This window comes from Salvia hispanica, chromosome 4 (genome assembly GCF_029641045.1).
Source record: "Salvia hispanica isolate PSC_SH4W2 chromosome 4, Shi_PSC_v1, whole genome shotgun sequence".
NCBI lineage: Eukaryota > Viridiplantae > Streptophyta > Magnoliopsida > Lamiales > Lamiaceae > Salvia > Salvia hispanica.
This window is the reverse complement of record NC_142695.1, coordinates 58,700,528-58,726,128: the sequence shown is the minus strand read 5'-3', so window position 1 is coordinate 58,726,128 and position 25,601 is coordinate 58,700,528. Positions and strand designations below refer to the sequence as shown.

The following is a 25,601-nucleotide window of genomic DNA, read 5'->3' as shown; positions in this document are numbered from 1 at the left end:
TATTGTTTATTTTCTTTGTATGAGATATCTTTCAAAAATTATTCTAATCCCAGATGATATATTTAACGATAATTTTCTTATAAATTCCTAATTTTTTTTATTTTGCATACTAATAAATAAACTGTTGATTATTTCTGAATTCACTACCAATTAAAATTTAGTTATTCACATAATTTGATAAAATACTTATGTTTATGTCACATTTTACTAAATTGAGTAATTTCGTAGGTTGAATTTTGGTTTATATTAAGCTACGATTAGCATCAAATCCATACAATATTTTCACACATATCATTTAGATACGTGTAAAAAACAAGAAGTAAATCTAGTTGATTATTTATTTATCCATACCTAGAAATAGATACACTACACTTGTACGTGGTGGGGAGGCGGCGGCGGCAATAAAATCATGGTTATTTGAAAACTAGAAGAAGAAAGAGAGAAGCAATGGGAATTTGTTGCGGCAAGCCTTTACCAGAAGAGCCTAAGGTTTTCTTGATACTAATCAAACCCTATTATGATGAATATAAGTATTATAAATTGAATTACAAGAATAGTTTTTTCTTCACCTAACCTAATATTTTTTTTTGAAATAATGAAGGAAGGTTTGTTTACAAATCTACCGCGAGAGGTGACGATAGAGATCTTGGAAAGGCTCCCGATTAGAAGCATTATAACGTGCAGGTATGTTTGTACAGCATGGCGCCTTATTATAGAAGGGGATTCGCTTGCAAAGTCGCATACTCGACCATGCTTTCGATCTCCACCCAGTCATTTGGGAAAACATATTACACCTACACCTGGTCCAAATGATGGTTTGCTTTTGGTGGTGGATGAACACATTGATCACCTTTTCATAGTCAATGAAATGGCTCATGAATATATCAAGCTTCCTCTGCCTACACCTAAGCCTATGACAATCCGTGAATTTGGGGCCAAATTTTACAACAACAGTATAAGCGGACAATATAAGATTTTATGCGGCTGTCTTGAATCTGGATCTTGGTTATGCTATTATGTATACACTCTAGGGGGAACAGGAGGACGAGGGGTGTGGAGACGCGTTGAAGGAGCACTGCCGTGGAGCACCGAGAAACCCTAGACGAGTGGTTGCTACATATGTGAATTGATATTTTACTTGGCACATACTAAATATTTATTAGAGAGGAATCTTTGAGGTGTGTTGCTTGATGTTGAAACTGAGTTCTTTAGCAGTACAATATTGTATCTATATAAGCGAAATAATGTGCGTTTATATATGCTAAGTGTTTTGGGACAACAAAGTGCAGGTCAGTTGGTAAGACGCTTCCCCTCCAATCAATAAGTTAGGGGTTGGAGTCATCATGACGTAAATTGCATGAAGTAAATGTAGAATCTATGATACTTAGTTTTATTTTATTCATTTGTTTTCTTTGTATGAGATACCTTTCAAAATTCATTGTATATTTAAGAGTAATTTGGCTATAAATTTCTACATTTTTTATTTGCATACTAATTTAAAAATTCTTCTGTAAATTATCAAATTATTGATTCATTTTGATTTTGCAACCGATCAAAATTTTAATGCTAATATAATTTCATGACTTACTTATGTCACACTATCATACATCAACTGAAATGACGTCTCGTTTTAGATGACAAAACAATACTCCCTCATGTCCCCAATAGATGTCCCCATACATGAGACCGGTGTAGTTTTAAAAAATATATCTAATTTTATGAAGAAAAGTGAGTGAAAAAAATTTGTAGAATATGAATCTACTTTTATAAAAAATTATGAGTATAATGAGTTAGTATAATGTAGGTTAAGTGAAATTGTATATTTATCTATTGAGGACTGTTCAATTAAAGAAATATGACACATTTAATGGGCGGGGGGAGTATCATATTTTACTAAGTTCAGTAATTTCGTATGTTGAATTTTGGTTTACATTATAGTAGTACTACGTTAACAACAAAATCTTGGTTGCAAAATCATCAAATCAATAATTTGATAATATACAAGCAGATTTTAAAGTTGATATTCCAAAACTAGAATTTGATCGAAAGTTTAATAATTTACAGTCAAATATCTCCATATTTATTATATGTGTAATCTTTAATAAGAAGTTTAAAAAAATATTAATTTCCTATTATTTACTCTAACTCACATTCCGATTTTTTCTCAGTATCAAATCATCTAATATTTTCACACATATCAGAAGAAGAAGAAAAAAGCAATGGGAATTTGTTGCTGCAAGCCTAAGGTTTTCTTGATACTAATCAAGCCCTAATACCCTATTATGAGAATTGATTTTATATAATTTATAAATTGAATTGCAAGAATAGTTTTTTTTTTCACCTGACCTATTTTTTTTTTTTTTTTTTTGCAACAATGAAGGAAGACTTGTTTACAAATCTACCACTAGAGATGACGATTGCGATACTGGAAAGACTCCCGATTAGAAGCATTTTAACGTGCAAGTACGTTTGTAAAGCATGGCGCCTTATTATAGAAGGGGATCTGCTTGCAAAGTCGCGGACACGGAATCCACAGATTCAATCTCGACCTAATGGTTTGCATTTTGGTGCCGGTTCACTTTGATTATCTTTTCGTAATGAATGGAATGACTCGCGAGTATGTCAAGCTTCCTCTCCCTAAGCCTAAGCATAAGCCTACCAGTGACATTAGCTCCATATATGAATGTAAAATAAGCGGACAATATAAGATTTTATTCGGTTATCGTGAATCTGGATCTTGGTCATATTATGTGTACGCTCTAGGGGGAACAGGAGAACTAGGGGTGTGGAGACGCATTGAAGGAGCACCAGGCAACCCTACACGACCGGCTAAATCACTTTTTGATGGATTTTGGCATATGACATAGAGGTGAATCACTTGGCGTGTTGCCTTGATATTGAAACTGAGCTCTTTAGCATTAAAATGTTGCATCTGTATAGCCGAAATAACGTGTGTTCTGTTTTGGAGAATCAATTGTATTTATGTGGTTAATCGGATTATTTGCATATTGCTTTTTGGAGGATGAACAACTATAGAAATATGAAGTCTCGGGTAAAGAAGATATCCTGAACTCCACCACTCAATATTTTAGTAAATGGCGACTTGTTGTTCAAACTATGTATTGTTCATTATTCCAGTATCACTTTTATACCCCAAACTTTCTTATATTCAATTAGGAGAATATTTTTTTCTCTAACCATTGTTTTTTCTCTCAAATTAGCCACCTTTTTCACCATAATGAACTCATCTAGTGAGACTATTATGCTCAACTTTGACTTCCCACAAATTACAATGAAATCTCTCAACCATTCATACATAATATAGCATTTCATGCAACACCAAGCAAATTACTTCCATAAACTACCACTTCGATTTATTGGCACTTGTTGGAACAAGGTAATGAAATATGAAATATTTAATGGGGTCCAGAGAGGATCATATTTAATAGTGAAATTGAATATTTATTGGCACTTACTAAACATAGTAATAGTGAAATTGAATATTTATTGGGGGGCGTACAAATAACAAAATATGGAACATTTAATGGGATCCAAAGGGTGGATCATATTTAACTAAATTAAGTAATTTCATATATTGAATTTTGGTTAATATTAAGTTAAGTTAGCACCAAAATCTTGGTTCCAAAATCAACAAATTAATAAAATATACAAGCAGATTTTAAAGTTAGTATTTAAAACCAGAATTTGATGAAAGTTTAATAATTTACAATCAAATCTCTCCATATTTAATATATGTGTAATCTTTAATAGGAAGTTTTAAAATATAATTTCCTATTATCACTCTTACATGCCTATTTTTTCTCAGTATCAAAGTATCTAATATGTTCACAATATATCATTTAGATACGGTGAGGCGGCGGCGGCAATAAAATTACAATTATATAAAACCTAGGAGAAGAAAAAGAAAAAGAAGAAAGAAAGAAGCAATGGGAATTTGTTGCCGCAATACTTCATCAGAGCCTAAGGTTTTCTTGATACTAATCAAACCCTATTACTATCAATCGATTATTAATTGAATTACAAGAATAGTTTTTTGTTCACCTGACCTAATATTTTTATTGTAACAATGAAGGAAGGTTTGTTTACAAATCTACCGCGGGAGATGACTATAGAGATCCTGGAAAGACTCCCGCTTAGAAGCATTATAACGTGCAGGTATGTTTGTAAAGCATGGCGCCTTATTATAGAAGGGGGTTTGCCTACAATTTCGCAGGAATTACTTCTCACATCCCAACGTTGGGACATCGATAGGCTATCTTTTCCTTCAGATAATGGTCTGCTTTTGGTAGTACACTTGGATCATATTTTCGTAGTCAATCGAATGACTAGTGAACTTATCAAACTTCCTCTGCCTTCGCATAAGCCTAAGCTTATCAATACCGTTCGTTTAGTTTATGAATGTAAAATAAGCGAAGAATATAAGATTTTATGCGGTTATCGAGAATCTGGATCTTGGTCATATTATGCACAGGAGGACGAGGGGTGTGGAGACGCCTTGAAGGAGCACGGGTCGACCATATAGGAGCGGATACATCCTTTTTTATATGGTATAGTTAATCCTAGTGTGTTGCCTTGATATTGAAACTGAGCTTGTTAGTAGTAAATTGTTGCATCAATATAAGCAACATAATGTGCGTTCCTACAAGTGTTTTGGAGAATCAACTATGTTTATGTAATTATTCAGATTATTTGCATCTTATTTGAAGGATGAAAGAACTGAGGAAATACAAATTCTTGGGTAAAAGAATATATCTTGAACTCCCCCGCTCAATATTTTGGTAAATGTACAAACTATAAAGTGTTCATTATTCAAATACCACTTTTTATACCTCAAACTTTCTTTGGGGTTCAACAATGTAGAGTCATTAAAATGCAAAATATATACTACTATACCCTTAGTTTAACCACTTTTCTTATTTTAAATTGTTAGCAGGTCTTGGTGATAGTTTTGATAGGTCATGTATTATGAATAATCGATTATATAGAATTAGGAGAATATTTAATCTTTGTATTTTTCTCTCAAATGAGCCGCCTTTTCAACATTATGGACTCATCTATTATAGTACAATTACCCTTGTAACATCCTGAAATTTTATAAATTCAGAAAAAAAAATTGTTAAAATGCAATAGAAGTCTAAAGTTTCTATTTATATTTCAACATTGAAAGATTCTGAAGTTTCTATTTATAAGAGACGACCCAAAATGAAAATAGTTTCTATTTTTAAAATACGGAGCTAGTATATTCTAGCATTTCATTTAGGGTGGGTTGGGGCTACAATTATTTTTAATCCAAAATACTCCCTCTGTCCCATTAAAAATGAAACGTTTTCCTTTTTTTTTGTCCCATTAAAAATGAAACGTTTCCTAAAATGGAAACAACTCTATCTCTACTTTTTCATCTCTCTTACTTTACTCTCTCCTCATCAACTCACAAAACAACACTACATAAAATCCCATGCCGATTCCCAAATGTTTCATTTTAAGTAGGACGGAGGGAGTATAAGTTTTATAAATACAACCATATTTTCACATTTTTCATTAATTATCGCATTTTTTACCTCTATATTCTCAATCAATAAATGAATAAGAACGACGATGACAATGTCCATCTTGATCTGAATGATCAACAATAACTTAATGATTTTGTTTGTTCAATCAACCTTCGGCTCATGAGTGCCACCGGAAAACTCTATTAATCTGTTTTTGGAGTTCAAAATGAAGAGTAGAAAGTAAAATAAAAAAATAATTATAAACATAGTTTAAAGTTAGATTTATACTAAATTTAAAATGTATCTAAATAAATTACTGTTATGAATTTTTGTACTTTTAATTCGTTATTTAATCATACATATTCACATATTAATTTGACTAAGAAAAATAGGTACAAGAAATCTCGTACCAACATTTTTCTCGAGTCTTTGTACGCGATATCTTTTAAAATCCTCGTAATCCTAGATAATATAAATATTTGTAAAACTAATCTTTAATGAGATGTAATTTAAAATATTCTTTTCCTATCATTCACTTTTATTGATTTATTTACTACTCTCTCCGTCCCAAGATAAGCGAGTCGTATTCCTTTTTGGGATGTCCCATTATAAGTGAGTCATTTCCTTTTTTAGCAAAAAAATCATTTCTCTTACTTTATTTTTCATCTACTTTATTCTATCTTTATTTCTCTACTTTTCTCTCTCATACTTTATTCTCTCCACTTTAACTATTTAAATATTAATTCCTTAATTCTCATGCCCAAAAGACGTGTTTCGCTTATCTTGGGACGGGGGAGTATAAAACTCCAATTTGGCTTCTTAATATTTCCTCTCATCTAAATCAACAATTCAATAGTAGTTTGATAGTTTACTAGCAAATTATATACTTATGTATTTTTAATAAAATGTTTTAAAAAACATTCACTTCCTATTATTCACTCTTAACGCACTTTCCGATTTTTTTTTAATATCGAATCATCTTATATTTTCACACACATCATTTAGATACGTGTAAAATGCCAAGAAATAAAACTGGATGATTATTTATCCATTTCCATATAAAAACTCAAATAGGTATCTATACTTATACGTGGTGAGGAGGCGGCGGCGATAAAATTACTATAATCTGAAAACTAAAAGAGCAAGAAGAAAGGAAGAAGCAATGGGAATTTGTTGCGGCAAAGCTTCATCAGAGCCTAAGGTTTTCTTGATACTAATCAAACCCTATTATGATTAATTGATTTATAATTTATAAATTGAATTGCAATACTAATTTTTCTTCACCTTTCCTAATATTTTATTTTGTAACAACGAAGGAAGGTTTGTTTACAAATCTACCTCGAGAGATGACACTAGAGATCCTGGAGAGACTCCCGATTAGAAGCATTATAACGTGCAAATATGTTTGTAAAGCGTGGCGCGTTATTATAGAAGGAGGGGGTTCTCCTTCGTGTATTCGGAAATTACTTGTCACATTCGACTTGCACGGTCCATGCAGTCGAACCCTACACAACCGTAGGGTACTTCATCGTTCATATAATCGTTTGTATTTCGTGGAACAGTTTGATCATCTTTACGTAGTGAATGGAATGGCTTATGAATTTATCAAGGTTCCTCTGCCTAGGCGTAAGCCTAAGCTTATAAAGATCGTTCGTTCCATTTATGAATGTAAAATAAGCAGAAAATATAAGATTGTATATGGTTATCTAGAATCTGGATGTTGGTCATATTATGTATACACTCTAGGGGGAACAGGAGGACGAGGGGTGTGGAGACGCATTGAAGGAGCACCGGACAACCCTACACGACCGGCTGAGTCACTTTTGAATGGATTTTGGCATATGACATAGAGATGAATCTCTTAGTGTATTGCCTTGATATTGATACTGAACTCTTTAACAATAATGTGCTTTTTGGTGAATCAACTATGTATATGTGATTATTCAGATTGTTTATCCTCAATTTAGAGACGCCTTCTTTTACGTCCTTAATTATGATTATTTTTGAAAATTTTCAAATATCAGTAATAGGCGTCTCAATTTTTGTTGTAGTGGTATATTTTTCATTATTCAATTATCACATTTATGCCCCAAACTTTCCTATACATTAGTTTACGCAGTTTTCTTGTTTTAACAGGTCTTTATAAGGGCTCGTCTGGTAGCCGCAAAAATATTAAACATGGGTACATGGTTAATGGGCTTTCATGAATGGGTGGATAGTGTTAACCCATGTTTGGTTCAGCCCATCCAGAATGATAAGCCTATTTCCATTGTTTGGTTGAAATGGAGAATGGCTAAAACCGAAGCCCAACAAACAATCATTTGCCTAAACTACCCCTCTCCCGGTTGCTTGGTGAATTATCCATCCTCACTCACAAATTGTGTGAAATTATGGCGGTAAACACCGAGTCATACACAAACTGCTCAACCAAGTCATACACTATGTCTATGTTATAAAGGGTCGTCTCACCATTTGGCGAACGGATCAGAAATCAGCCATGGTTGCCTCCCCGAGCTGCTGTGTGATTTTCTGCATAAGCTCCCTTCTTCCCGCGGCCTCCATCTCCTTTCTCTTCCTATCTCGGGAGTCCTCCATCCAGTAATGAAGCTCAGGACCTTAAACTCGAAGGGGCAACACAATGGAATTAGTGGTGGCTGCCCTAAATCAATACCTTGGTACATATTTGTGTAAGGCAGATTAAACAACAGAATGCAAAAACTAAACATGAACATTGGAATTTTATTCAAAACAATACAAATATGGATTAACAAATACACGGTCCTACATCTAAACCCCACATATGACGAGTATTCAGACCTGCCCATCCGATGGAGCTTTAAAAAACTGAAATTATGCATTGCAGACGGTGAAATAGCTGAACTGGGGAGGAAATAGTTAATCTTTGGGGGAATTTACACAAAGCCATGCTCAAATCAACATCACAACTACAAACATTGCAAATTGTGAACACAATTTGTACAGTTTGACAGTGCAAATAATGCATTTCCGGCTTGCATAATAGTCGGTCACTCGCGCAGTGTCAAAATTGAAACTATATCAACCCAATTTCAACCATCAACACCAATTGCATAATCATAGCTACCAGATCAAAACCAAATACCCATTAATTCGACATACCCGGATGTATAAAGGCCGATAATTCCAAATTTGAGAATAGGCGGTCACTCACTAGATTGGATTTTCGTCCGAATTCGACTTTGGGTTAACGACGTCGCCGACCCCCGAAGCTTTGCAAATCCAGGCAGATCCACGTTCACCTGCAGCGGTGGACCAAACCAAACCGTCGGAGGGTAATTTGGTATAATTCGTCTCACTATCAGAGTTAACACCAATTCATGAAAACTATACCACTCCCACCTCTGATAGTGCTAACACACCTATGCCGATAGTAGTCTGTACAACCTTGAAATCCGCTGGAAGTTTGTCGGGTCGGCCGATTGGAGCGGCTGCTACCAAACAGGAGAATGGCCCAGATAAAATCGCGTTTCAAGGCTATTTGGGGCTACCAGATGGGCCCTAATAGTTTTGATAGGTATGTAGTAGATGTATGTTATCATTTGATATTTTATCAACTTCTATATCATATCTTACTATTCGATATTATAAGTATTATGAAGAAACACTTATTTATAGTATTATTAATCCCTATACATGTAGAAATATAAAAGGTCCTATTATGATTAATCTATTATAAGAACGGTGTCAAGGTCCCTCTCGATCCGAATGGTCAACAATAGTGAAATTTGATATCGATTCTCCAATTGTTCGAGAATAAGGAGGAAATGAGATGGATACGTAAGGTGTAGCAGAAGTATATTGCAGAAGAAAATTAATATCTGAGTGAAGAAGAAGATTTGACAATGTGTTTATGTTTGGTTAATGTTTTATTTATTTATTTATTTTGTAACTCTTTTTAGTCTTGGGTTTTGAGTATTAAGTGTTGGGCTTGACTTTGGAAATAATTTTCATGCACAATTATTATAAGCAATATAGTAGGAGTATCCTTTATTTTGTGAGAGAGATTGTGTGAATATTTTGAAAATTTTAATTTGTATATCTAGGAGGTTGATGCAAATAAGTTTTCTAAACTTTATGAACGAATATATTGTTGTTATATAGTAAATTTTTTTATGCCGCATACTTATATTTTATTGAATCTTTAGATTGATGATTATCTCTACTTTTTGATGTGTATGGTATTGAAGCATTTATGATGTCTATTAATACAATAAAAGATTATGATTATTGTTTTGTGGTTGAGATTAATACAATATAGAATTATGATTACTGTTTTGTGATAGGGAATAAAATGGTCATTTAAATTGTTTTACACATATGTGATTTTTAAAGCACTTTGTTAATTTATAAAGTCGTTTAATTATATGTTTTGGGGTTTTTCATTTTGAATTATTTTACACATCTGTGATTTTTTAACCATCAGATCATATAATTATATCTGGTTTTATGTAATTTGTTCAAGAAATCCGCCCCTAGTTATTCATTAACCACTGGTCTCTTATTTTATTGATTTACTTTCTTTGTATGGGATATCTTTTAAACTCCTTGTAATCCTAGATAATATAAATATTTGTAATTCTAATCTTTAATGAGATGTACGTAATTTAAAATATTATTTTCCTATCATTCACTTTTATTGATTTATTTATTTACTATAAAACGCCAATTTGGCTTCTCAATATTTCCTCTCATCTAAATCCTTATCCATGAAACTTCTTGATTCCGATTTCTTCTCAGTATCAAATCCATCTAATATTTTATATCAAATCCATATTCATATAGAATTAGAATTAGATATTCTATAACTATACGTGCATCTGAAAACTAGAAGAAGAAGAAGAAACAAAGAATCAATGGGGAGTTATTGCTGCAAGCCTTCCTCAAAGCCTAAGGTTTTGTTTATTTACTTGTATTTTTTAACACTGTTGATACTAATCAAACCCTATTATCATGAATGATTATAAATTGAATTATAAGAATATTTTTTTTGTGACAATGAAGGAAGATTTGCTTACAAATCTACCGCGAGAGATCCCGCTAGAGATCCTAAAAAGACTCCCGATTAGAAGCATTATAGCATGCAAGAGTGTTTGTAAGTCATGGCGCCATACGATAGAAGGGGGTTTGCTTGCACCGTCGTATATGGCTTACACGCCATGTTGCATCGGATGATGTGTGCATAGTCTGCGATGAGGCCTTCATGCCACTTCTTAGACTCAAGTGGTCTATGGGTAGAATTTGGTATCAATCCAATCTTTTTGACGACCGCGTTATACTTGTTTCAGTTAAAGGTTTGCTTTGGATGCGATTTAAATGGTGTAATAATTTTTTCATATGCAATCCGCAGAATCTTGAATATGTCACTCTTCCTATGCCCACGCATTTTCGTGACTTTAGGTCCCTATTTGGGCTTGGAGTAAGTAAAATAAGCAGACAGTATAAGATTTTATGCGGTTACCAAGGATCTAGATTATTTTGGTCGTGTTATATATATACTCCCGGGGGAAGAGGAGGACAAGGGGTGTGGAGATGCATTGAAGGAGCACCGGGTGTCCCTACACAAACGGTTGCTTCTTTTTTTTAATGGAAACCTAAATTGGTTGGCATATGATACAGCAAGCAACCTCTTTGTATGTTGCCTTGATATTGAAACTGAGCTTTTTACCAGTATTTCTCTCCCTCAACATGACACTTCAGATCATTCGCACTTATAGAAGCTAAGTGTTTTAGAGGGTCGACTATATTTATGTGATGTTTCAGATCGCTTGCATATTGTTATATGGATAATGATGAACTACAGAGGCACGAATTTTTGGGTGAAGGAATATACCATCAATACACCAAAGTTATGTAAGCATGTTGAACTTGTGTTCCCCCTCAAAGTTTGGGCATTTGATAACTTGTTGTTCAGAAGTGATGACCGATTATATATTTACTCTAGAAGCACTAAAAAAGTTAGGCCATATAGTGGAGTTTATTATTCCTGTATCGATCTTTATATGCAAAACTTTATGTTTCTTACAAGCATGGGATTTAGCAATGTTAATTCATTAAAAGGATCACATTATATTTGATGTGATCTTTATTTTCGGTTTAACCTTATCTACATCACCTTGGTATATACACACTCTTTTTTTTTTAACTGATCCTTGTAATAGTTTTGATAGGTCATGTATGTTTTGAAATCTCAATTCATTTGATCCTTGATTATATAATTATTTTAAACTTTACCTTGTCTGCATCATATCAATTGTTAATTTATCAATTTCCACACCATAGCTTACTATTAAGTACTCCTTCCTTCCGTCCCAGATAATTTTGGACACTTTAACCCGACACGAGTTTTAAGAAATGTAATGGAAAGTGAGTTAAAAAGTGGTGAGATGTGGATCATACTTTTAAAGTATTAGTTTTATAATAAAATGTGAGTAGGAATGAGTTATTGGAATATGAGGTCCACTACCAAATATGGTAAAAGTGAAATGAGACAAATTATGTGGGACAACCCGAATTGGAATACTGGATCGAATTATCTGGGACGGAGGGAGTATATCTGATTAAATATTATGAAGAAAAACTTATTCATGGTACTCCCTTCGTTTCACTATAGTTGAGTCATTTTTCTATTTCGGGAAGTTTCTTCATAGTTGAGTCATTTCCATATATGGTAACTTTTTTCTCTTTCTTACTTTACTCTCTTTTACTTTTTTCTCTCTACTTTATTCATTTTATACTTTATTCTCTCTATCTTTTCCCCTCTCTTACTTTTTTATCGGTTTATTTAACACACCCAACATCCCTTTATTAGACTCTGTGCCCAAAAGTTCCACCTCAACTATAGTGAAACGGATAGAGTATTATTTATCCCTATCCATGTAGAAATATACATCCTACGTCCCTAAAAAATAGACAAAATTTGAAATGACACTAATTTTAATGCACTAATAAAAATAAGAGAGATAGAAAGAAAAAAGTGATTAGAGAGAAAAAATTTCTTAAATACAATTGAAAGGCGCATTCGAAAATGATAAAATATAATCTATTTTTAAGAGATAAAGGAAACATATTAATTGATTCAGCTAATGATTTACTTTTGATATGTGATCTATAACAATTAAAATTAGTGTTAATTAATTCAGCTAATGGTTTAATTTGGTGTAAAGTTCCCTTAACACGATAGACGGTAGTCACGAGAGTTTTGCCCGTCGATTAAACCAAGATTTAGGATTGCAAAAGAAAATAAAACATAATAAAAGAAAAATAAGATAATTTGATATTTCTTGAATGAAATAACATAATGGAAATATATGCTAAATTATTATTAAATTAAATAATAAATATATGGAGATATTTATAGTGATATACTCGTATCACCAATCCTATGAATTTATTTTCAATTAAATATCAATAACTATTTCACCAAAGTAAAAAAGGTTAAATTCCTTCTTGGATAAAACTAATGCATCCATGACAAATGGAGTATATATAAACTAGACTCAATTTTTAAAGGAGGGAACATCTTTTTTAGTCCACGAACTTTATCAAAGTATCATTTTAGATCCGTAAACTTTGAAAATATCATTTGAGGTCTGCCAACTATGGGTTAATATCAATTGAAGTACTTTTTTACTATTTCCAAGATTTTCTGGACGAAAATACCTTCAATATTTTTAAGGGTATATATTTTTAATAAACTTATCATATACTCATATTTTTTATAAATATCTTTACTATATGTTTTTGATGAATTTTCTAAATATAATTTGACCTTCAATATTATCACTTAATTTTATGACATGCAAGAAAAGATCCTTATTTAATTTTCTATTATTAAAAAAAAATTCTTTATTCAATTAAAATTCTTTAATATAAAAAATTGAAGAAGCAATTTTACTTTCATGTCACAAAATTAAGTGATAATATTGAAGGTCAAATTATATTTAGAAAATTCGTCAAAATTATATTGTAAAGATATTTATAAAAAATATGAGTATATGATAAGTTTATTAAAAATATATACCCTTTAAGGTATTGAGGGTATTTTCGTCCAGAAAAACTTGAAAATAGTAAAAAAGTACTTCAAATGATATTAATCCATAGTTGATAGACTTCAAATGATATTTTTAAAGTTTACGGACCTAAAATAATACTTTGGCAAAGTTCGTGGACCAAAAAAGACGTTCCCTCTTTTCAAAAAACAAGGCTATTTATTATTGGATAAAACAATAGCAAACGGTCGAAGCAAGAAAAAAAGAAGCCAACCGTGCTATCAACGTTTGTCAGGTATTTTGTCAATATCAATGCCTATAAATAACCATCCAATTTTGTCATACTTTACCATTATAGAGCTGCATAAATTTAATCGAACCCATTTAATATAATAATTATGCTGCTAATTATTAAACTCAAAACCCAACTCTTAAGCAACGGCCCTCTCCTCTCTCTCTGTCTCTCTCTCTCTCATCCAACTTTACTCTTTCCTGTTGGAATCTTAAAACGGCAGCAGCTCTGTTTTCTTTCATTTCTAGCATAGCACCTCCATCATAGTAAGATATTCTTTTATAATTACACTTCTTTTGATCCAAAGGTTGCATCTTTTTAGCTGTTTTTTGAAGTGGGAAGGTTCTTGCTTGGTGCAATATCAAGATTTTGATTTGTTTGTACATTTTTAGGAATTCTTTGTTGGAAAGATTGAATCTTGGGGGAAGCCCATGTGGTATCTCTGTTTTATTATTTATTAGTGGTTGGATCTAGGAGAAGTTATTGCTGAGGTAGAAGGTTTGGTTTTTTTCAATTTTGGGGGTAAATTCAATTTGGAAATTAATTTGTTTCTTGGTATATATACTTTGTTTTCTTGATTTATGGTAATTCAAGAACCCTTGTTTTGCCCACATTTCATAGGGGCCCTTTGAAGAAAAGGTAGTTCTTTTGTGGGTGGAGATTTGGGGAATCTTGAAGCTATTTATTTATAGCATTTTTCATTAAAGAAGAGAGCTCTGAGAATCATAGATAAAAGTTGTGGTTTTTCTTGAAAAAGTGGAGAGTTTAACAACAGTTGAGCATGAGGAAAAATGGCAATCCTCAATCAGGAAGGATGTTTAGTGATAGAAGATGGAAAATGCCATTCTTTGTGAACTTGCTCGTATCGATCACTCTGTTGACCGGCACCATTTTCGGGCTGTACACGTCTCAAAATGGCCGGGATCAGTTGCAATTCGATACTAAGTCGTTTGAGGATGCTGAGGAGAAGGCAGAGGGGTATTTCATAGAATCTGAGATGAGGGAGTCTTTGGAATCGACTGAGGTTGCTGAAGCCGAGCCACCAAGGCTCGCTTATCTGATTTCAGGGACGAAGGGAGACAGCCAGAGGATGCTGAGGACGTTGCAGGCCGTGTATCATCCCAGGAATCAGTATATTCTTCACATGGATCTCGAGGCTCCTCCACGAGAGAGGCTGAATTTGACTATATCCGTGAAGAATGACCCGACGTTTAGCGCTGTGGAGAATGTGCGCGTGATGGCTCAGTCGAATTTGGTGACGTACAAAGGTCCTACTATGATTGCTTGCACTCTCCAAGCTGTAGCAATTCTGCTGAAGGAGAGCTTGAATTGGGATTGGTTTATCAATCTGAGTGCTTCCGATTATCCTCTCGTGACTCAAGATGGTGAGTTCTCCGCCTTGTTCGCCCCAATTATCGTGATATTCTTGTGTATTCTTCATGCTTTTGTGCTTTTTGAAATGTTGCTAGGTCATAAGATGTAAAATTTCGAAAAGGGTCGAGCCTGTTTCTCATCTGATCTCGTGATTGTGAAGTATAGGAAAGGGAGACTTGCTATTATACGTTTCACGTGCTCTAGTAGTAATTGGCTTACTTTGGTAGTTCAACATTGCATAAAATTATTCTTAGATATTTTGAGAGCAGTTTGTTTTTTTCTGAATTTCTTCGAACTATTGAGCATGTATCATACACGAGTCTAGGTATGTAATGGATCAAAGAAACTGCCTTCTAGAAATTTAGTTGTTTGCTGTTTAAGTCGATAGTTTGTTTAAGTTTAGCCGTATATGAACATTGGCTCGTAAGAATTGATAAAGCTTTGGATTCTTTTAGCAATTGTGAACAAAATTTGAATCAAGCTTATGATTCGGGACCATTTCCACATCGGTGAATTAGGTGATGCATTTCATTGCCATTAATGCTTTACCTACTGCTTGAACATGTGACACAACATAGAATTGAATGTCGGTTAAAGTCTAAAGCATTTGAAGAAAAGCTCCATCCTATGAATTGTCTCCATCCACCTTTTCTCGAAATAGTATGCATTGATAGATTTGTGTCATTATCGAAAACTAATGCTACTGAAACTGAGAACAAATTGTTCATAACTTAGTCATAACTATGCAGAAATTGTTGGTTTATTAAGCAACAAGTGCTTTCTTTGGTTTTTCGTATTGAAATTTTGAAATAAGGGCTTGTTATATTGTGTCGAGAACAGCATAAAGATCGATTTTTTTGTGGACAACGTTATGCACCGTGTCTTCAATTGACATTATCATTGACTCTTCTATTTGTAAAACTCTTGTTTTGAAGATATTGAAGCTTTTATTCATTGTGCAGATATGCTTTATGTTTTCTCGAACCTTTCTCGGAATCTCAACTTTATCGAGCACACACAGATCTACGGCTGGAAGCTGTAAGTATCTAGACACTCGAGAAACTGGCTATAGCGTTACACGTTTGATGCAACTAAAGACAACCTTTTGCATCATACGTTTTCCAGGAACCAGCGAGCGAAGCCTATCATAATCGATCCCGGCCTATACTTGTCTAAAAAATCCGACATTGCCTGGACCACACAGCGCCGCTCTCTCCCTACATCATTTAAGTTGTTCACCGGTGCGTTATTTATGCCCTTGCACGATTTATACGCAATTGTAAATTCTTGAAACAGATTACTGAAGTCCAAAACTGGTCATAAACATATAGTTGTTTTACGATTTTTGGTGTAAAACATTATCTTTGGTACCTTTTTATCCCGAACTCATGAAATCGGTCCTTTTTTTTGCCTTTTTTGGACGGAACCGTCAAAAACTAACGGTCAACCCGAATTCTGTTTGACCATCCAAAAAAGGTGTAAAAAAAAAAAAACGGACCGATTTCATAAGTTCTGGATGTGAAGGTACCAAACATAATGTTTTGGACCAAAATCATAAAACGGCCATATATTTACGAATTTTTGATAACACTGTTACGCGGATTTTTGAGTATTCTTCGTCTTGCGTCTTACGCAGGCTCGGCTTGGGTGGTTCTAACGCGCTCGTTCGTGGAGTACTGCATATGGGGGTGGGAAAATCTCCCCCGGACGATCCTCATGTACTACACGAACTTCGTTTCATCTCCGGAGGGCTACTTCCACACGGTCCTTTGCAACACCGAGGAGTTCCAAGGCACCGCCATAAGCCACGACCTCCACTACATCGCGTGGGACACGCCCCCGAAGCAGCACCCGAGGTCCCTGACGATGAGGGACTTCAGCAAGATGGTGAACAGCAGCTCGCCTTTCGCCAGGAAGTTCCACAAGGACGATCCGGTGCTCGACAAGATCGACCGGGAGCTGCTCGGCCGGACGGACCGTTTCTCCCCCGGGGCGTGGTGCGTGGGGAGCTCGGAGGGCGGGGCCGATCCTTGCTTGGTGAGAGGCGATGACTCAGTTTTTAGACCTGGCCCCGGGGCTCAGAGGCTGCTGGGGCTCATGAAGACATTGTTGTCTGATGATTTTCGAAGTAAGCAGTGTTTGAAGCAGGGATGAGAGAGAGAGAGAGGGGTTTGCATTGATTGAGATGAGAAGCTGTTTGCAATTTTTCTAAGCAAGTAGTGTTTCTCTCTAACAAGATGAAAGATGTACATTGATTGTTGATATAAAGTGTACATTAATGTAGAATTTTGTTTTTCTTTAATTGAGAAATGGATTTTATTGTTGTGCTGGAATTTTGATTTTTTTTAATTGAGTGATCTTGTGTATAGTTCTTTGCACCTATATTATTGTTGTGAAATAGTAGTACTACTAGTAAAATATACTCCCTTCGTCCGCGAATAGGAGTCTCGTTTTTTCATTTTAGTCCGTCCGCGAATAAAAGTCCCGATTCACTTTTACTATAAATGGTAATAGGGTCTCACTTTCCACTAACTCATTTCACTCATATTTTATTTAAAACTAATAAATACAAGTGGGACCCCTATTCCACTAACTTTTTTCTATCCACTTTTCTTAACATTTCTTAAAATACGTGCCGCCTATGAATCAGACTCCTAATGACAGACTGAGGAAGTGATAAAGAATGTACTAATATTTAAACATTTTGTTACTATACACAAATATGTGCGAACAAACTACCTTGGACTTTTGGATCACCCCAAGGCATAAAAAAAGTCTCCATCTGCTTTTTATTAAAAAATCTCATATTCTATTAACTGTTTTACACTCATTATACTAATTACATTTATTAGTCACACGCAAAGTTTAAAACATATTTTTTTCAATTCATTATTTTTTATATTACTATTCCATTTCATACATTTATTCAAGTTACATGTTTTCTAAAGTCACATAAATATTGAAAATTCACTAATATATAAGTACTCCCTTAGTCCCTTATTAAGTTATTAAGTATTTTATTTATTCTTATACTTTACTATAAAAAGTATTTTATTTATTCTTATACTTTACTCCTTATTTATCCAGTAAACTAATTAAACATCATTTTCTTATAACTCATAACTCAGGTCAATTTATTCATCCACAAGGTAGCTGAGCCACATCCTTCAATCTAACACTCAATCTTAATAGTCAATGCAAATGCTCTTATATATTTAACAAAATTCTTAAAACTCGTATCAGATTAGGAATGCCCTTATATATTTAACAAAATTCTTAAAACTTGTACCAAGGAGTGAAGGTAAGTTAAGATGAAGAAGAGAGTATTATCTTTGAAGTCACAAAGTTTAGTCAACACAATTTTTGCATAGAAGGCAGCGCTCCTCCAATTGCTCAACAAATGCGGTGGTGTTATGCACAAACTCAATTGCATGTGTATAAAGACAACACACAAATTCTAAACTAAATAAACCCCATCTACTTTTATACAAATTACAAGAATATAACCGAAAAAAAATGGCCTGAATCTACGCCCTCTCCTCCTTGCTTTCTCCGCCACTTTACATACACAAAATGCATGTATAACTGTGCCTCTCTCTCTAGAAATGCATGAGCTTGACTGTCTGAGTAAAGGCCTTTTTGTCATGAGAAGCAACACACATTAATTATGCCATCTTTCCCCCTAAAACCATCACTACTCATCTCCCAATCCCTTTTCTAAACAGAGAGAGATACAATGAAGGGAACTCACAGCCACAGCCACAGAAGGAGATGGAGCAATGCTTACATAGTAATGGCAATTGTGTGTTGTGTTTTTGGGTGTGGGATTCTTGGCCTAATGGGAATCCATAGGCTTAAAGAGAGAAGCTCTTTTTCTCTCATGATCAAGGAAAAGGATGATCAGATCCTCTCCCTTCATCTCCTCTTGCAGAAGGAGAGGGAGCGGGTGGCGGAGACGAGGAGGAAGGCGGAGGAGATGCGGACGAACATGGCGAGCCTCGGGTCTCAGAAGGCGGAGCTCAGCACGAAGGTGTCGGAGATGCAGTCGACGATTTCGTCTCTGAGAGAGGAGCAGAGGGCGGCCGAGTCGGCCTTCCAGGAGAAGTATGCGCAGATGAATGACCAGAGCCGCCTTCAGGTTGAGGCTCTCCGGGAGGAGGTGAGGCGGAAGGAAGGCGAAATCGAGGATCTGAGGCTTCGCCTGGCGAATGGCGTTGGATCGAATGCGACAGTGGCGGACGCGACGGGGAGTGGAGGGGGGAAGAGTGCGTCGGAAGAAACAGAGGAGACGAACGACACGAGCGTGGAAAATGAAGCGACGAGAGGGAAGGAAGATGGCGCGGATGATCGGGGATCGGAGGTGCGGGGAAGCACTCGTAGATTCAGAGGGAAACGCGGGTATCTGAGGCGGGCTAAGGGGAGGAGATGGAGATCGGTTGGGAAGCAAGCGCAAGTGAGGAAGAGCGACGGAGATTCGACAATGGCGGATGCTGCTCTCAGAAACTCGAGCGCGGAGCAGACTCGTGCCTCGTTGGAAGAGCTGGCCGAGGGCTCTGAGAGGAAGACGGAGGGCGGGCGCGAACAAGAGAATGAGCAGCCGGGAGACGAGAATGCGGAGGATGGAAACGAGCACCAGCGTGTCGATGTTGCGGGACGGAAAGGAGCTGCTGAGAGAAGTGCAGAAGAGAGAGATGTTAGAGATGCTGATGAAAGTGAAGACAAGGAAGAAACAGGGGAGACTGAGTTTTAGTTTTTAAGGGATTTCTTGAATGTTTTGCATATCCTCGTTTGTTTCACATTAGTATTTGGACCTACTTATTACGACAGCTCGGTTGAGATATTCACATGTGAGTTGCTCGACATTGAAAATGCGAAGTAGAAAGAAATCAACTTAAATACCTATTGAGTCACTCCTCTTATCACCAGTTGGTTTTAGGCAAAGCAGAGACAGAATAATTTAACAAGAAACTATATGCTATTGCTCAATATTATGTTATAACAATGAAATAACAAATGTTTGTAATAATAACTAAAATATGAAGGGCTAAATTAACTTACCCCAGCAAGCATGATTCTACTCATCCCAGTGTAGGGAGGTTCCGATTCTCGAAACCGAACCTAACGGACGTTGCACTGCTGCAGCACCAGATGTCTGTAATCGACGTATCTATCCCAAAGGGGCTTGTATTTCTCCATCCCGATCTTCAACCAGGGCTTCGAATTCCCGTTGAAGTGAAGGACCGCTCCCTTCTCGATCAAGTGTGGATCGATGTTCGTGTAGCCCAAGCCCAGCACGTGCCACGAAGGGCTCAAAGGCTGGGTCAAACCGTAGAAGGTCAGCAGACCGGGAGGGAGGGTGCCGAGTTTCCAGAGAGTCCTATCGACGTTCTTCTCTTGCCAGTAGTGGTAGATGCTGGTGACGTTCCTTTTCCTCCATTCGTCCAAGTCGAACACGTTCATCCCAAACGCCCAACCACAGGCGTCGGGGTCAAAGTGCTCGCGGATGAGAGGGTGGGAGTAGTTTAAGTACTTGTGGTATCTATGGAATGTCTCCATACACGTCTCGACCGCACCATTGACGTTGCCATTCAAGTTGAGCGAGAACAGAGGCGAGAGATCTTTCTGCACCACGACGTCGTCGTCGAGAAAAACCACCTTCTTCAGGGCGGGAAAGACTTCGGGGATGTAGAATCTGAGGTGGTTGAGCATGGATAGGTATTTCGGGTTCCGGAACTTGATCGGAGTCCGACTGTCGCCACCGCTGTCGGAGAAGTAGTATCTCCGGGTTTCGGAGTCTTGGAGCTGTTTGAGAACAGGCACGTAGGACGCGTTCAACCAGCTGAAATCTTCGATCTTCTGAACATTGACCGTCACTCCTCCGAAAGCATTCATGGTGAACCAAGCCTTCATTGCTTCGTAATTGACTTCATCGGTCACGAGGTGGAAGACGATCTCCTCGGGATTTTTTGAATTCAGGGATGTCGAATTCACAACGACTGAAGTAGCGAGGATGTTGTCGGAGAAGACACAGAAATGATACAAGCTGTTATCTTTGAGCTGCAAAGCAGTTTGCCGATTCTCTTTGAGCTTCCTCTGCAAATACGCATTCCTAAACCATTCACCGGTCAGTCGAACACCGAGACAAAACAAACTCTTCGGGACTTCTTCAGCCACGATCTGTCCATACTTTCCACTCTTCTCGTCGGTCGAGCTCATTTGCTGTTCGAGACCTTGTATCTTGGCCTTCAATCTCATGATTACGGTAGCGCTATCGTAACGAAGCTGCTGAGCCTGAATGAGCAGAAGAGCCATATCGCGGACAGCAGTTCCCGATTCGCTGATTGCCAGTGGAGTTCTTAAGACAGCATTCGACACAAGGATCTGTGAGTTTCGAATCTGAGCACTGAGTTCCCACGCAAATTGCAGATTGTTGCTCTCTTTCGCAATAACCAGAAATCCCTTAGCCAGAGAAATTTGGTCGTTCAGTTGCCTCGTCAGAGAATCGGGATTCAACATTTCGTCAGTGATGTTAAGCCCATCAGTGAACCTTTCCTGTCTAGGCGGTCTCTGCGTGTATAGCATAAAAGGGATATCGATATCAGATTCACAACGAAAAAATCAAGCAAACTAATTCATAAGTCAGTGAAATACCAAACACAACACAAAACAACTAAATACCAAGAACCTTCAAGAAGGCTCCCCGCAATGAACAAGAGCTATGATCTTTCAGCACTAACATCAGCAAACAGAGCAAATCGACACGATTTTATTGCTTAGTACGATGCGTCGGAACCCATCTCATTAATACTTCTCAAACACAAAGACAATACTCCTACAATCACCATGATTAACACATAAAATTTCAGACTTTTCTTAACTTCAACATATACATATAGTCATCCATATAGTAGCATTTGTCAAATTATTCGATTTAAACCAAAACTAATAAACCTAGCGCAAGCACCCTCAAAGACAACCCGCTTGTTAAATACGAAGGTATTGCATAAACGCGAATCCAGCCAACATTTCTGGACTATAGCAACCGGCAGCTGTTAAAAGCTTAACTTCATACAAACAACAACACAACAAATCCTTCTGAAGCTGATAAAGGCCAAACATTGGCACTAAGTACGTACTCTATCCATCCCAAGTTAATCGATCTGAATCCTTTTTCGGGACATCCCAAGTTAAATGACTCTTTTCCTCTTTCAGCAATAATCAATTCCCTTATCTAATTTACCAACTTTGCTACTTTAACATCACTCCACTTACTTAATTCTCGTGTCCAAAAGAAGCGTCTTGCTTAACACGGGACTGGGAGCGTATACCAATATTAAGGCTATGTTTAGTACGCGGAATTGGAGGTGTGGACATGGAATTGAAGCCTTAAATTCCAAATTCAATGTTTGGTATCATAAAAATTCTTGGATTTGGAATCGAATTACGATTCCAAATCCTCCAATTCCACAATTTGAATTCCATATAAAAAGTAGTAGATTCCAAATATTTATTAAATTACACACACACTGCACACATTCTTACACACGCATTGCACACACACTACACACATTCACACACACTGCACATGCACATTCACACACACACACACACAAACTGCACATATTCACACACACTGCACACATTTACTCACACACTGCACATACACATTTACACACACACACATTGCGCACACACACACACACACTGCACACACATTCACACACATTGCACACATTCACACAAACACTGCACACACATTCACACACAAACACTGCACACATTCACACACACACTGCACACTGCACACATTCACTCACACACTGCACATACACATTTACACACACACAAACACTGCACACATTCACACACAAACACTGCACACACACATTCACACACAAACACTGCCCACATTCACTCACACACTGCACACATTCACACACACACACTGCACATACACATTTACACACACACACACACTGCACACATTCACACAGTGCACACACATTCACACACTGCACACATTTACACACACACTGCACACATTCACACACAAACTGCACACACACATTCACACACAAACACTGCACACATTTACACAAACACTGCACACATTCACACATACACACTGCACACACACATTCACACACAAACACTGCACACATTCACTCACACACTGCACACATTTACACAAGCACTGCACACATTCACACATACACACTGCACACACACATTCACACACAAACACTGCACACATTCACTCACACACTGCACATACACATTTACACACACACACACACTGCACACACATTCACACACACCGCACACATTTACACACACACATTCACACACAAACACTGCACACATTCACTCACACACTGCACACAATTACACACACACATTCACACACAAACACTGCACACATTCACTCACACACTGCACACAATTACACAAACACTGCACACATTCACACACACACTGCACACATTCACTCACACATTGCACATACACATTTACACACACACACACTGCACACATTCACACACACTGCACACACATTCACACACACACACTGCACACACATATTAACACACAAACACTGCACACATTCACACACACACTGCACACACACATTTACACACACACACTGCACACACTTTTTTACACACAAACACTGCACACATCCACACACACTCTGCACACATTCTTACACACACACTGCACACATTCACACACACACTGCACACATTCAATTTTTAAATTAAATTCCATATCAATTATTTCATTTTGCCAAACAAAGGATTTGGAATTGAATTCTAATTCAATTCCTTTTAATTCAATTCCATAGAATTTCAATTTCAATTCCGTGTGCCAAACAGACCCTAATTTCATTACTATCCCAATCTTGAAGCTATCGAGGCACTAAAAAATAGATTCTTCACATTCCAAAAAGCATAAACAACTATGCATTTTTCTCTACTGTGAAATTACCATCAAAATTCAAAGGTAAAAACCATCGAAATAAACCACAAAAATATCCACCGTGGCTAATTAAAGCTCAAAATCGCAATGCACAAACATAAATCACTCAAAACACGCAGATTAATGTAGCTTGAAATCAGAAACCAAATCGATCAAAAATATTACCTTTGTATACTCCGATCTCGAAGTGAGACGATGATTCGCGCGTCTCAACACCAAAACGAAGAGCACAATCACGAATCCACAAATCGTTAACCACAATGCATTTGGAAATTTCGGCCTCCCCGGCCGCCGGTAATCTGCGCCGCGCCGCCGCATTTACTCGGCGCGAAGAGAATCACGCAATCTCTGATTAAAGCCTATCGAATTGCAACTCGGGAGGCTCGGATTGAAGAAATCGGAGCTCAATTTGAATTTGGAGGTGGAAATGGGCAGTGAAGTGCGGGAGAGCGATCTCAGCTGGTTTTTGTGTGAAAAGAAATTTAAAAAGTAGATGGTGAAATTAGAATTATTCATTAAGATTTAAGAATATGAAACAAAAGGGGGAAATAAAAATGTATATCAATCCAAAAATGGAAAATACTAGGTTTTCACTTTTGGATCAATAAATAATGAATTTTTAAATTAAATCACATTTATTAATTGGGTAAAAGTCTTGAAATAAAACAAGCAAAAATCGGTTGATAAACATAGAATTATTATTCAATTACTTGGTCATGACACTATCCGTTATTCTCTCCCAAAATAGTCGAATAAAATGAAAAACACCAATTAAATGTAGTAAAATTGATAAACCTCATTCAATAACTACCAAATAGTAATTTTATATGATTTGTAAGATCATCTATGAGGGGAAGGGTAAATGAGGGGAAGGGTAAATGGACATAACTACCATACTTACCTATTCTACATAAAAATTTATTCTCTAAGAAAAGAGGTATCTGAGAAGGTATTATACATTTTTTCATTTTGAGAAGATATTTTTGTTTGTCTTTTCAATTTACCTTCTTTTTTTGAAGTTCATTACTGTTTAAGAAGGTATAATAACTTTTTTGAAAAGATAAATGAGAAAAATACCTTTTTCCATTGGAGATGCGCAACAAAACCACTTTGGTTGACATTGATATATTGGGTTAAATTAATCCCAACATTATTATCTATTCCAATGTGATTTCATTAAGTCCTTTTTTCTACTTTTACATTAACTTTGTACTATTAATGTTTCACTAAACATTTAATACATTCAGTTTATTGAGTTCAAATAGAGCATTTCAAAAAAATATCCATACAATAGGTTCCCGTTGACTTTGAAAAAAATTTAAAAAGTGATTCTTACAATTTTACTACTCCATATATATATTAATTCATTTTTTTAAAAGTATGTTCTTCCTTCCTATTTCCATATACCTTCATTCAAAC

The 25,601-nt window shown here is 36.2% G+C and overlaps 2 protein-coding genes, 1 long non-coding RNA gene and 1 pseudogene across 3 annotated transcripts; 2 read left to right on the top strand and 2 right to left on the bottom strand.

The window, feature by feature from the left end:
- Positions 1-7,709: 7,709 nt before the first annotated feature.
- Positions 7,710-9,039, bottom strand: LOC148929737 (uncharacterized). Its single transcript, XR_016137630.1, has 3 exons — positions 8,889-9,039; positions 8,649-8,788; positions 7,710-8,125 (listed from the first exon to the last, which is right to left on the bottom strand). It is a non-coding gene; the product is annotated as an uncharacterized LOC148929737 (long non-coding RNA).
- Positions 9,040-10,738: 1,699 nt separating this feature from the next.
- On the top strand, positions 10,739-11,623 carry LOC148929736 (uncharacterized; annotated as a pseudogene).
- A 2,329-nt stretch (positions 11,624-13,952) lies between these two features.
- LOC125196585 (beta-glucuronosyltransferase GlcAT14A-like) lies at positions 13,953-17,536 on the top strand. Its single transcript, XM_048095168.2, has 4 exons — positions 13,953-15,214; positions 16,166-16,241; positions 16,329-16,444; positions 16,840-17,536. The coding sequence occupies exons 1-4, from the start codon at positions 14,611-14,613 to the stop codon at positions 17,355-17,357; spliced, it is 1,314 nt and encodes a 437-aa protein (XP_047951125.2). The 5' UTR covers positions 13,953-14,610; the 3' UTR covers positions 17,358-17,536.
- Positions 17,537-18,513: 977 nt separating this feature from the next.
- LOC125192122 (putative galacturonosyltransferase 10) lies at positions 18,514-24,635 on the bottom strand. The gene is made up of 3 exons (XM_089069553.1): positions 24,348-24,635; positions 20,262-21,770; positions 18,514-19,870 (listed from the first exon to the last, which is right to left on the bottom strand). The coding sequence occupies exons 1-2, from the start codon at positions 24,498-24,500 to the stop codon at positions 20,322-20,324; spliced, it is 1,602 nt and encodes a 533-aa protein (XP_088925679.1). The 5' UTR covers positions 24,501-24,635; the 3' UTR covers positions 18,514-19,870; positions 20,262-20,321.
- Positions 24,636-25,601: the final 966 nt, after the last annotated feature.

Coding starts and splice junctions, on each gene's coding strand:
- LOC125196585 (XM_048095168.2), top strand. CDS start 14,611: ATGAGGAAAAATGGCAATCCTCAATCAGGAAGGATGTTTAGTGATAGA. Junction 15,215..16,165: donor TCCTCTCGTGACTCAAGATG/GTGAGTTCTCCG, acceptor TTCATTGTGCAG/ATATGCTTTATGTTTTCTCG. Junction 16,445..16,839: donor ATCATTTAAGTTGTTCACCG/GTGCGTTATTTA, acceptor CGTCTTACGCAG/GCTCGGCTTGGGTGGTTCTA.
- LOC125192122 (XM_089069553.1), bottom strand. CDS start 24,500: ATGCGGCGGCGCGGCGCAGATTACCGGCGGCCGGGGAGGCCGAAATTT. Junction 21,771..24,347: donor CGAGATCGGAGTATACAAAG/GTAATATTTTTG, acceptor CTATACACGCAG/AGACCGCCTAGACAGGAAAG.